The sequence below is a fragment of the Gossypium hirsutum genome, chromosome D04, assembly GCF_007990345.1.
Source record: "Gossypium hirsutum isolate 1008001.06 chromosome D04, Gossypium_hirsutum_v2.1, whole genome shotgun sequence".
Taxonomy (NCBI): Eukaryota; Viridiplantae; Streptophyta; class Magnoliopsida; order Malvales; family Malvaceae; genus Gossypium; species Gossypium hirsutum.
This window is the reverse complement of record NC_053440.1, coordinates 3,622,444-3,633,790: the sequence shown is the minus strand read 5'-3', so window position 1 is coordinate 3,633,790 and position 11,347 is coordinate 3,622,444. Positions and strand designations below refer to the sequence as shown.

Genomic DNA, 11,347 nt, shown 5'->3' with positions numbered 1-11,347 from the left:
AATTATTATTTTTTATCATATAAGACTTGTGAGTATTTAGCTTCATCATTCATCAATTTATCAATTTATTAAGGTTTACTTGCCATATCTCGACCATGAATAAGAGAAATATATCAATATACAAAGTTGGGGTTTCATCTTCACTTATATTTTAATTTTTACGATAGTCAAAATACAATTTCATCATTTGAATAGTCTATATTTTTATAATTTTTAAATAATTAAATCGAATTTTTATCATTTGTAGAGAGAGTCAAATTTTTTATTTAATTAAAATGTAATTTGTGATAATATAATTTATTAAAAGAATTTTTTAATTAAAAGGAACTAAATTTTAGATACCATTTTTGATAAAAAGAATTTAGCACATAAAAAAAAAAAAAAGTGGGTCAATATTTTCTTTAAACTTATGATATATGTTATATGTGAATCACTATAAAAAATAAACGTGTAAAATATTAATAAAAACAGTTGTTTAGAGGTGTCCATTATTAATGAAGATGAAAAATATATAGGCACCTACTTTCAGTAATGATACTTTTTGTGATGGATCCAAAGTCACGTAGGAGCATTTAAAGGAAAAGATTCAATTTGTATCATAGGTATAGACTTTTTTATCCTTGTTCTAGTGAGGTTGAAGGACGATAAACGTGTCATGTTCTTTACATGGTGGTTGTTATAATAAGTGAACTCTGAAACTCCACGTTATTTCTTTATTTTTATGTTACTACTTAGTATGTTTGCTATAAAAGCAACTGTGCGATAAGATAGGGAACACAAAGCAGGAGAGAAAAAAGGAGTCAGATGGAGGTGGAACGAGTCCAAGCCATTGTTTCTTCATCTCTAGCTAAAGACAATATCCCACTAGAGTTTGTTCGACCCGAAGATGAACAACCTGCAATTACAACATTTCATGGTCTCATCCCTGACATCCCTGTTATCGATTTCAACCACCCTGATCAGGATCATATCATCCATTTGATTGCCAACGCTAGCAGGGATTGGGGGATATTCCAGGTTGTGAACCACGGGATACCCTTTCATCTAATTCAAAAACTGCAACAAGTTGGAAAGGAGTTCTTTGATCTCCCTCAGGAAGAGAAAGAAGTGTATGCTAAGCCACCCGGTGCACTCACCCTTGAAGGCTATGGAAGCAAGATCGGGAAAGATGTTAATGGAAAGAAGAACTGGGCTGATCACCTTTTTCATAAGATATGGCCTGCTTCATGCATTAACCACCAGTTTTGGCCCAAAAATCCTCCTTCTTACAGGTCATAGTTTATGCAAGATATAATCATTTTCTTGTGCTTTCATTTTTAACAAGATTGTAAAAAATTTATTGGTTTGGTGACAGACCAGTGAACGAGGAGTATGCACAGGAGGTGAGGAAGGTGGTGGATAAACTGTTCGAATGGCTGTCAATGGGGCTAGGGCTTGAAGCAGATGTTTTGAAACAAGGAGTAGGAGGTGAGGAGATTGAGTATATGATGAAGATAAATTATTATCCGCCATGTCCACGCCCTGATCTTACCCTTGGGGTAACATCCCACACTGATCTTTCTGCCATGACTGTGTTGGTGCCCAACGAGGTCCCTGGATTGCAGGTCTTCAAGGATGGCCATTGGATCGACGCCAAATATATCCCCGGCGCCCTTATTATTCACATTGGCGACCAAATTGAGGTTACTGCATTTTCTTCTTTCAATGCAACTTATCATTATTTTAGTTAAAACACACTTTAACATGTACATGTTAATTTATAAAAAAAATTGCTCCATTCTATTTTTTTATTTTTAAATTCAGATACTAAGCAACGGGAAGTACAAGGCAGTGCTGCATCGAACAACAGTAGACAAGGAGAAAACGAGGATGTCATGGCCCGTATTCTTGGAGCCTCCAGGGGAATTTGTCGTTGGCCCACTTCCTCAACTCCTTGATCCCCAAATTCCTCCTAAATATAAGCCTAAGAAATTCAAGGACTATAGTTATTGTAAATTTCACAAACTACCCCAGTACTGAACCCAAATTGCATGCCCTATTATTTTTCCTTTTTTCTTTTTTTGTACTACGTAGTAATAATTGTGTGCTGTATTTCGGCCAAAATAGAAATTTGTGTGAGGGTATGCCCTAAGGTTTAACTATTTTCTTATATGCAATAAAAGTTTATATTTGATGTGAGTTCGAGCGTACGATTACATGTGAGGGAAGTATTTGTCTTCTCTTATCTATCGTTATCAAAATGATACCAAATAATAATGTGTTATCTAAAAATTAGATTAAAATGAGTTTAATTTTAATATTTTAAAATAATCTCCACAACAAACAACATTTTTATTTTAAATGAAACAAATTTTATTACATCCAAAAAACTTGGTATCTCTTCAAACAAGCAGTGACGGAGCCAAAGGGGGCTGGCAAGGGTCTGACTTCCCCTAAAATGAAAAATATTTTATTTAGGCCCTTTATAATTTATAAAATTTTAAATTAATAATGATAATTTTGCATTTTGGCCTCCCAAAAATGATAAAAAAATTGATTTAATCTTTTAAAAATTATAAAGATATAGACTATTAAAATGGTGAAATTATATTTTTACTATTGTAAAAAATATACAATTTAATTTCGCCTCCCAAAAATAAATTTTCTCACTTCGTCACTGCATGGAATACAAGGATGTAATTATTTTTGAAAATTTTCATTTAATTTCGAGTAAGATATTCATTTGTGATAATTGTTAGAGTTGTGTGACCCAAATTCTAAAAGATTGCTTGCAAGTCAAGTTAAACAAAAATATATTTTCTTTCTAGAAGATTTAGTATTTATTAGTATAATATATTTAGCATTTATTAGTATAGTTTATTTGACTTACTAATTTAGCCTATAAATAGGCTCTTTTACAATCTTAGAAACACGCACCCATTAGATTAGAACTCATAACACATTCAGAGAATTTTGTGTTTACGTTTTTCGGGTTCTTTGTTTTTCGGGTTTTCGGGTTTAGTTTTTATCTCCATCTTTTGTACTCTTCATTCTTTTGCCATTATAGTAAAATTATCTTTGCCCGTGGTTTTTTATCCTCTTTGGAGGGGTTTTTCCACGTTAAATTTGTGTGTTCATCTTCTCAATTTCTTCTGCTATTTTTACTTGTTTGTTGCTTAATCGGGACGATCCTAACAATAATTAAGTTGATGGAGTCTCGATAACGGAACAACATTACCTTTAGAGAAATAATATTATCTAAAATTTAGACTGCATAAATGTATAAGAAACATGATATCAATGAACAAGATGATAATTTAATAATTATTATCCCCAAGTATTTTAAGAAACATCAAATTTTCATTATAGGTTTTAATCATACCTGTTCTTTTTAACACAATACGTAGAATTACCCATAGCTCCTCCCCAACCCATAAATAGGAGGGATAATGTGCTTCAACGCACTCAAACCCACGTCCTCTTTCATATCAATAATCATACCAATTGAATTAAAACTCAATTGGCTAAATCCTGAATAGAAACTTAATTAACCATTTTTTATCCCAAAGTTGATTTTAACAAATTTGGATCGCATTTATTAATTCACTTATTTGGTGTTCTAGACACATTAAATCCCAAAGAAAAAACCGAATACTCAGCACCTTGATGAGTCCAAAACATACCACAATAAATTTTTGACTTTAAACAAAATAACCGATTTCATTTTTTTTCTTAATAAAAAAAAGTAATTTTTATAACACATTTATATTATTCTTTTTAAACATTTATTTTCTAAAATACTCTGGATAATTGAGATTTTTTAAATATGTTAATTAAAAAAAACAAACAAACAAAAAAGAGTTTGAGTCTTCAAAAATTCCTGTACAAGCCCAATTTTACCCGGGTCCAGGCAAACAAAATACAAATACAAAATCACTAACCTAAACCTAAACAGATCAGCCCAAGTAAAACCCCAAGCCCAAACCTAAAATAACCCATTACAAGCCCAAATACCAAACCCACCTAAAACTAACCGAAACAGCCCAATTCAATCGGCCAAATTACCCAAACCCAAGTTAGACCCAAAACAATTAGTCAAACTAGGGTTTCAGCTTTCCTGAAACCCTAGGCGCCGCACGTCCCTAGCTTTACTAGCCGCCGCGCACTGCCACCACCGCCACTGTCCCATCGCCACCTGCTCCACCTGCAAAACAAGCAAACACGCAACCAAGCAGAAGGAAACAAAAAAAAAAGAAAAAATAAGTCCTGTATTTTTTTCAGCTATAAGAGCCGAACTTCATTCTTGTAAAAGGGGGATTTTTCCTGAAAAAAAAATAAGAACAGAAAAAGCAATATAGCAGAGGTGATTTCTTTTTGAGATTCTCGTTTCAAATACCCTTTTTATTGTAGTATCATTTTTTTATTTCCATTTTAAAAAATACACGAAACTAAAAGAGCAAGGATTAGTGTTAATTGTTTATCCCACGAACTCGGTGCCGGAGTTCTCCTCCGCCGTCGTCGGGATCGGACGAGGAGAGGGGCTTTGTTTTTTTTCTTTCGGTCCCATGGTTGAAAAGGCCTAGCCTTTGGACGCACCGTGAGGCGAGGGCAGAAAAGCCCGTTTTGCGCGACTCCGGCCACTAGCCACAGAGGCGGCGCGGTGGAGGTCAAGGACCCAAAGGCCGGAGATTGAGAGAGAAAGGGGGGTGATTCTGAAGTTTTTTTTTTCTGAACACTGAAAAAATAATTTTTAAAAAAAAATGGTTTAAATAAAGTTTAAACGGCGTCGTTCTGGGGTTTAGGCTCAAAGACCAAAACGGCGTCGTTTTGGTCTCTGACCCGAGACCCGACCTACCCCAGGAGGATCCGCGTGTTTTTTATGCGGAGGGGAAAATTACGCTTTTAGCCCTTCCGCTTCTTAATGTTTTAGTAATCAGGTTTTTATTACTTTTTAAATTTATCCCTTTAAGTTATTTTCGATTGCAATTTAATCCTCACTGGGACGACGCCGTTTTGGAGGGTGAGGGATTATTGCCCATTTAGCCCTTCCTCATTATCAGCGCGTTCAGTTTGGTCCTTTCTCTTTTATTTATTTGCGATTTGACCCTGAATTTTTTTTTAATTCAATTTAGCTTTTTTTGTTATTTTGGTTATTTTATTAGTAATATTAATAAATTTGATGTTATTATTATTATTATATTTCTAATTATATTTACTTATTTAAATTTTAAATATGTTTGTCTTATTATCTATTAATATTATTATTTACTTATTCATATATATATTTTTTCTCAAACCTTGTTATATATATATACATACATACATACATTTTGTTATATATATATGCATACGTACATAATTTTTTTAATTTATTTGAATATATAAATACATACTTGTATATTTTTATTATATCCTATAATTTATATATATGTACATACATATACCTTTTTACATTTTTATAATTTTATTCATTTTCTTTATTTCTTTATTTATTTACATTTTCATTATTATTTTGAACGAATGTTCTAATTTTATTTGCTCATATACTTGTTATTTTGTATGCTATTGATTTGTCCTTTTATTTATATTATTTTTATTGTTATTGCTCGTATTATTTTTACATCGTCGCATTCATTTTTGTTTCATTACGAGTATTAATATCGTGTTTTATTTCTACTATTTCATGTTAGATTAATTTTATTCAATGCATAAATTATGATTTTTGAATAAGTAAAATCTTGTGTTTAGATTCGAGAAGGTTGTACCTTAACTTACTGAGTTTCGATTTTCACAATAAATCTAAATACACGAATCTTTTCAAATTCAAGTTTTAAATGATCTCAAGAATTAAGAAGAGATCGTGTTTTAATTTAATGGGCCAGCTCATTTTTTTAATAAACACCAAAAATTTATTTTAAAAATAAAAAATTAAAAAAGAATTTTAAAAATATTTTAAAATTAAAAAATAAAAATATATTTATTATATTCGGGCCGGGCTGGGTCAAAAAAGTGGTGTCCGAGGCCCGGCCCGTTTTTTAAATGGGTTTTATTTTTTATCCAAACTTATATTTTAGGCCTATATTTTTACCAGAATTCTCCCATATTTCGGGCGGGCCGTTGGGCCAAGCCGGGCCGGGCCGCCCTACCCATGAGCACTTCTAAAATAAATATAAAAATGATGTGCATATTCTTTTTTTATTATATTAAATATCTTTTTTTAACATGGATATATACATGTAATATTAATCTATTATGGAATTACATTAAATATCTTATTTTTTTTATTAAATTATATATAATTTTTACAATCATTATAACATCATAAATGAAAAAAGATTTCATAACTTGGGTTAAGAGTTTAATAAACTAACAAATATTAAAAAAAAAGAAAGAAAGATACATGTCAATTTTTTAATTTTTTATGGTAGATTTCTACTAGAGTGAGTTCAGTAACTAATTCTCCACATTTAGTAGGCCTTTTAAGGGGTAGATGTTGGCCACAAGTTTTAAAGTTACTCCATAACCAAAGCGATGATTGAACCCTCGACCACTGATTAATATAGAAAAAACTATTGCCATCTTATTTAACTCTCGTAGTTGATACATGTCAATTTCTTAAGATTATTTGTGGAATAAAAAAATTATACTATCAGAATATCCCAATAAACATATCTTAAAAAAGCTCCACATTTTTCTTAAATTAAAAATTCTACCTAAAGTTGATTTCATCATGAGTTATAGTTTTAAGTTTGGGTCATGAAATTTTCATGGACGCAAATGTGGTTGAGTGTTGCATCTTTGAGGTCTACAATTATTAATGTATTTAATGAAGATGGTAAATTTATAGCCACCTACTTTTTGTGATAGCTCCAAAGTCACGTAGGCGAGTTTAAAGCAGCTTTATGCCACCCCAAGGCCAAAACCACGAAAATGAAATTGATTAGACATCGAAACAGAAAAAGCATCCATCCATACGTAGGAGAAATGGAGTTGAAGTTCTGTAGACGAGCGATGTGACCTAAGGGCTAAGAGGAGAAAACAAACAGACCTTAGAGATGACTGCTCCATAGTATAATATCTAAAAGACCCAATGACAAAATGTTTTGTTTTATCAATAATCACCATTCCATCTCCATCAAAATCAGCCTACCATAAGCAATGTTAATCAATCTACCATAGTTTTCGCTTTTCATTATGTAGACAAAAAGCCCCATTCCTCCACCAAAATAAACCCCCCTTAACTCATCTTCTCAATCACTACCCATTTCCTTCATAACTCTCCATACACTTCAATTCTTTCAACTTAAGTCATCATAAAAATTTATTTCTGTTCCCACCCATCCACCTACTAATAATTTACTATATATTTCTTTTGTTTTTCATTCTGTTTTTAAGTTATATTTTGTGCATTTAATTCTCTTTTTTTTAAAGTCATTATACCCTAAAAATTTTTAAAAACCCATGTTCATAATATATAAAAAAGAGAGTATATATGTATGCAAATATATCTCAATTATAATATACATATATTTATATTCAAATATAAAATTTATTTGTTTGATTTAATGTCGTAGATTTAATTTAATATTCAACATGTAAAAAATTTACCTACTAGACTAACATGAGAAAATCTTGTACTTGTTTTTATTTTTCAGTCTTATAAATTAAAAGGATCGTGATAATAAATTTAAGATATTTTATTTCTTTTTATTTTTTTTAAATTTTTTATTTCATCTACAAATTGTAAAATTAATTATAACTTCAATTAAAATTAAAAAAATAATTTGCAAAAAGAAAAAGGAAGACGTGGCTAATTTTGAGACACGGATTGGGACAGGGAACTAGGGGCTGGGGATTTCTACTCAATAGGATAGGGGATAAATTATTTTGATTAAAATCAAACCAAAGATAATTGCAAATCAGTAGTTGGTTTTAGTTAGCTATATCGAATTTATTTGATGAGAAAATAGAAGAATGTTGCATTGAAATTACCTCAAAACATAGAGGGCAACCATGGTGGACTGCTCCTACCACAAACGGATGGTACTTTTTTAGAAGAATGTTGCATTGAAATTACCTCAAAACATAGAGGACAACCATGGTGGACTGCTACTACCACACATGGATGGTATTTTTTTAGAAGAATGTTGCATTGAAATTACCTCAAAACATAGAGGACAACCATGGTGGATTACTCCTACCACACATGGATGGTCATTTTTTTAGAAGAATTGAATGACTACATTTTCGTACAATAAATGCGAACTGAATAACTACAACATTTTCTTACAATGAATGCGAAAGGAAATTGATTTGAAATATTAGATGTTAAAATATATGAATATGAGTAGAGTTGATCTTGGGTTGGGGTGACTTTAGATCGAGTTAATGTAAAATTTTAGACCCGGTTTTTAGGTTTAGGTTTGATCCGAAAAATGGGTCTAAAATTTTACTCAAGCCCGATCCAGATAAAAAATGCTTAACTTGAACCCAGCTTGACCTTCCGTATTAATTTTTTATATAAAAACAAATTTAGAAAATATAATACATAAAATGCACTTAAAACATAAAAATAAATGTTTCCCAACAAATTGAAAATACATTCAAAAAAGTCCTTATACTTAAATAACATTAAGTTGCAACTTAGCAAGTAAATACCTCTAAAATAGTAGGAAAAAAAATAAAACAATAGTTATATGATATCCAAACAATAACAACAACAAAATAATAGCAATATAATAGCAAACTGGCAGCAAAACAACAGTGAAAAAATTAGGCAAATTCGGGCTTGGCCAAAAAATCTTACCCAAGGACTAACCCGTTTAGAAAATAGGCCTTATTTTTTTGTCCAAGCTCATTTTTCGGGCCTATATTTTTACCCAAGCTCTCCCACTTTTCAAGCGGGCCTTCTAGCCTGAACAGATAACCCAACCCACTATCATGTCTAATACGAGGTATGGTTATAAAATATTTTATAATATAAAATGAAAACATTATTTTTTAAATGGAAAATGAACAACAAATAAAAAGAATCAAAATTATCCTATCCAAAGATTTATTAACAAAAATAGGGTAGTCCCTTGAATTTTATTGATAAACCTCAAGGGTATATATATCTTTACAGTAGTAGTTACGTAGAAATTAAATTACTAAGAGATAATATCCCATAATAATATCCTAAAACCCCGCTCAAGTTGGAGCATGCAAATCATAAATGTCCAACTTGCTGAGAAGATATTCAAATTGCGGTTTACCCAGCGCCTTTGTAAAAATGTCAGCCAACTGAACGAAGGTTGGAACATAAGAAGGTGCAATCAACCTATCCTGGATTGCATCCCTAACAAAGTGACAATCCACTTCAATATGTTTAGTAAGCCCGTGAAATACGAGATTCTGTGCAATATGTAGCACAGATTGACTGTCACAAAATAAATGAATTGCTTTAGTATGATGAACACCTAAGCTCAATAACAAGGCTTTCAGCCACCTGAGCTCACAAATGACAAAAGTCATAAACCTATACTCAACCTCAACAAAAGAATGAGAAACAGTATGTTGTTTCTTAGTTTTCTAGGAAATAAGAGATTGTCTCAGAAAGACAAGCCAGCTAGTAAGAAAACACTAAGTTAATGGACAAGTAGCCTTTCAAGTACTGGACAACATGCAGAGCCGCGTCCCAATGCTCCTGCCTTAGCTCATGCATAAAGTGGGATAAGACATGAACTAAGTATGCCAAATCAAGTCTGGTCACTACCAAATAAATCAAATGACCTATTAACCGTCTGTACGACTTAGGATCAGACAAAACTATCCCTATAGCATGCGCTAATTTATGATTTTACTCTATTGGAAATCCTACGGGCTTTGCTCCCAAAAGACTCGCCTCCGAAGTAATATCAAGTGCATATTTCCTTTGACAAATAAATAACCCCAAAGAGCTATAAGTTACCTCTATCCTCAAAAAATATTTCAAAACACCAAGATCCTTCATATGGAAGCAAGAACTGAGGTACCTTTTAAAAGTTTTCAAAGCAGCGGAATCGTTCCTAGGAATAAACAAATCATCAACATAACCACCACATTAATGCGTACAAATACCTTAGTGCATGTAAAGATAAAATAATTAGAATATGATTGAAGAAATCCATACCCTTTCAGTGCAATAATAAGTTTCTCAAACCAACACTAAGGAGCCTGTTTCAACCTATACAAAGACTTGCACAAATGACAAACCATTCCAAGCTTATTTGGAGAAAAACCTGGAGAAAGCTTCATGTAAACCTCTTCATCAAGGTCACCATGCAGGAAGGCGTTATGGATACCCATATGATGTAACTCCCAATTTTTTGAAGTTGCAATAGCTAAGAAAGCCTGAACAATTTCCATTTTCGCCACAGGTGCAAAAATTTCATTATAGTCAATACCATTATACCTAGTGATTACCAAAAACAACAATATGAGCTTTAAGTCTCTCAATACTTCCATCAGAGTTATATTTAATCTTATACACCCACTTACTATCCAATGCTTTCTTTTTAGAAGGAAGTGTTTCCATAGACCAAGTGTCATTATCCTCCTAAGCACAAATCTCCTTTTACATAACATCACGTCATCCTGCATCCTCCATAGCTTCTTTAAAAGACTGTGGCTTGACTCTTACAGTAATAGCTACAAGAAAATTTCGGTGTTTCACAGTAAATTTGTCACAATTAACATAATACTATAGGAAATGGAGTACCTAAGGTAGGATCTGAAGTAGGTGAGATTGGAGATGGACTTTTCTTTATGATGGTATGAGTGACAAAATCCCGAAGCTTCACAGCAAGAAATTTCTCCTTATACCCTCGTCCCAATTCAGACGCATCATGACCCAAAGCCCCTTGTACCACCATGTCATTAGAGAAAGAACTCTCATGTGACAAACTCACAGGCTGCAGAGTAGCAAACGAAGGAACTGCCGCGAGTTGTAACACCTCTGAATCATTAAAATATTTATCAAAAATTATGTTTGCACTCTCATATGGCAGAGCAACATTGTCAAGCTCAATGGTTGCGACATTCCCATCCAAATACGAAAAAATATCCTAAAAAAAATTCACATCGTGGGACATAAAGAACTTCTTAGAATTCAGATCATATAAATACCAACCCTTTTTGCCAAAAGGGTACCCAACAAAAACACACTTTTGACTTCGACTAGCAAACTTATCAACCTTAGAACGTTGATTATGAGCAAAACATAAGCAACTAAACACACGAAAATCATCAAACAAAGGATTGCTACCAAATAACATTTCATAGGGTGTTTTATTATGAAGAAGAGGTTTTGATTAATGAGATGAGAAGTAGCCAACACACACTCCCCTTA

The 11,347-nt window shown here is 32.3% G+C and overlaps 1 protein-coding gene across 1 annotated transcript; it reads left to right on the top strand.

Moving 5' to 3' along the window:
* The first annotated feature begins 688 nt into the window (after nucleotides 1–688).
* On the top strand, nucleotides 689–2,178 carry LOC107940452 (flavonol synthase/flavanone 3-hydroxylase). The gene is made up of 3 exons (XM_016873881.2): nucleotides 689–1,271; nucleotides 1,355–1,682; nucleotides 1,804–2,178. Exons 1-3 carry the CDS (start codon nucleotides 805–807, stop codon nucleotides 2,017–2,019), a joined length of 1,011 nt encoding a protein of 336 aa, XP_016729370.1. The 5' UTR covers nucleotides 689–804; the 3' UTR covers nucleotides 2,020–2,178.
* Nucleotides 2,179–11,347: the final 9,169 nt, after the last annotated feature.

Coding starts and splice junctions, on each gene's coding strand:
- LOC107940452 (XM_016873881.2), top strand. CDS start 805: ATGGAGGTGGAACGAGTCCAAGCCATTGTTTCTTCATCTCTAGCTAAA. Junction 1,272..1,354: donor AAAAATCCTCCTTCTTACAG/GTCATAGTTTAT, acceptor GTTTGGTGACAG/ACCAGTGAACGAGGAGTATG. Junction 1,683..1,803: donor ACATTGGCGACCAAATTGAG/GTTACTGCATTT, acceptor TTTTAAATTCAG/ATACTAAGCAACGGGAAGTA.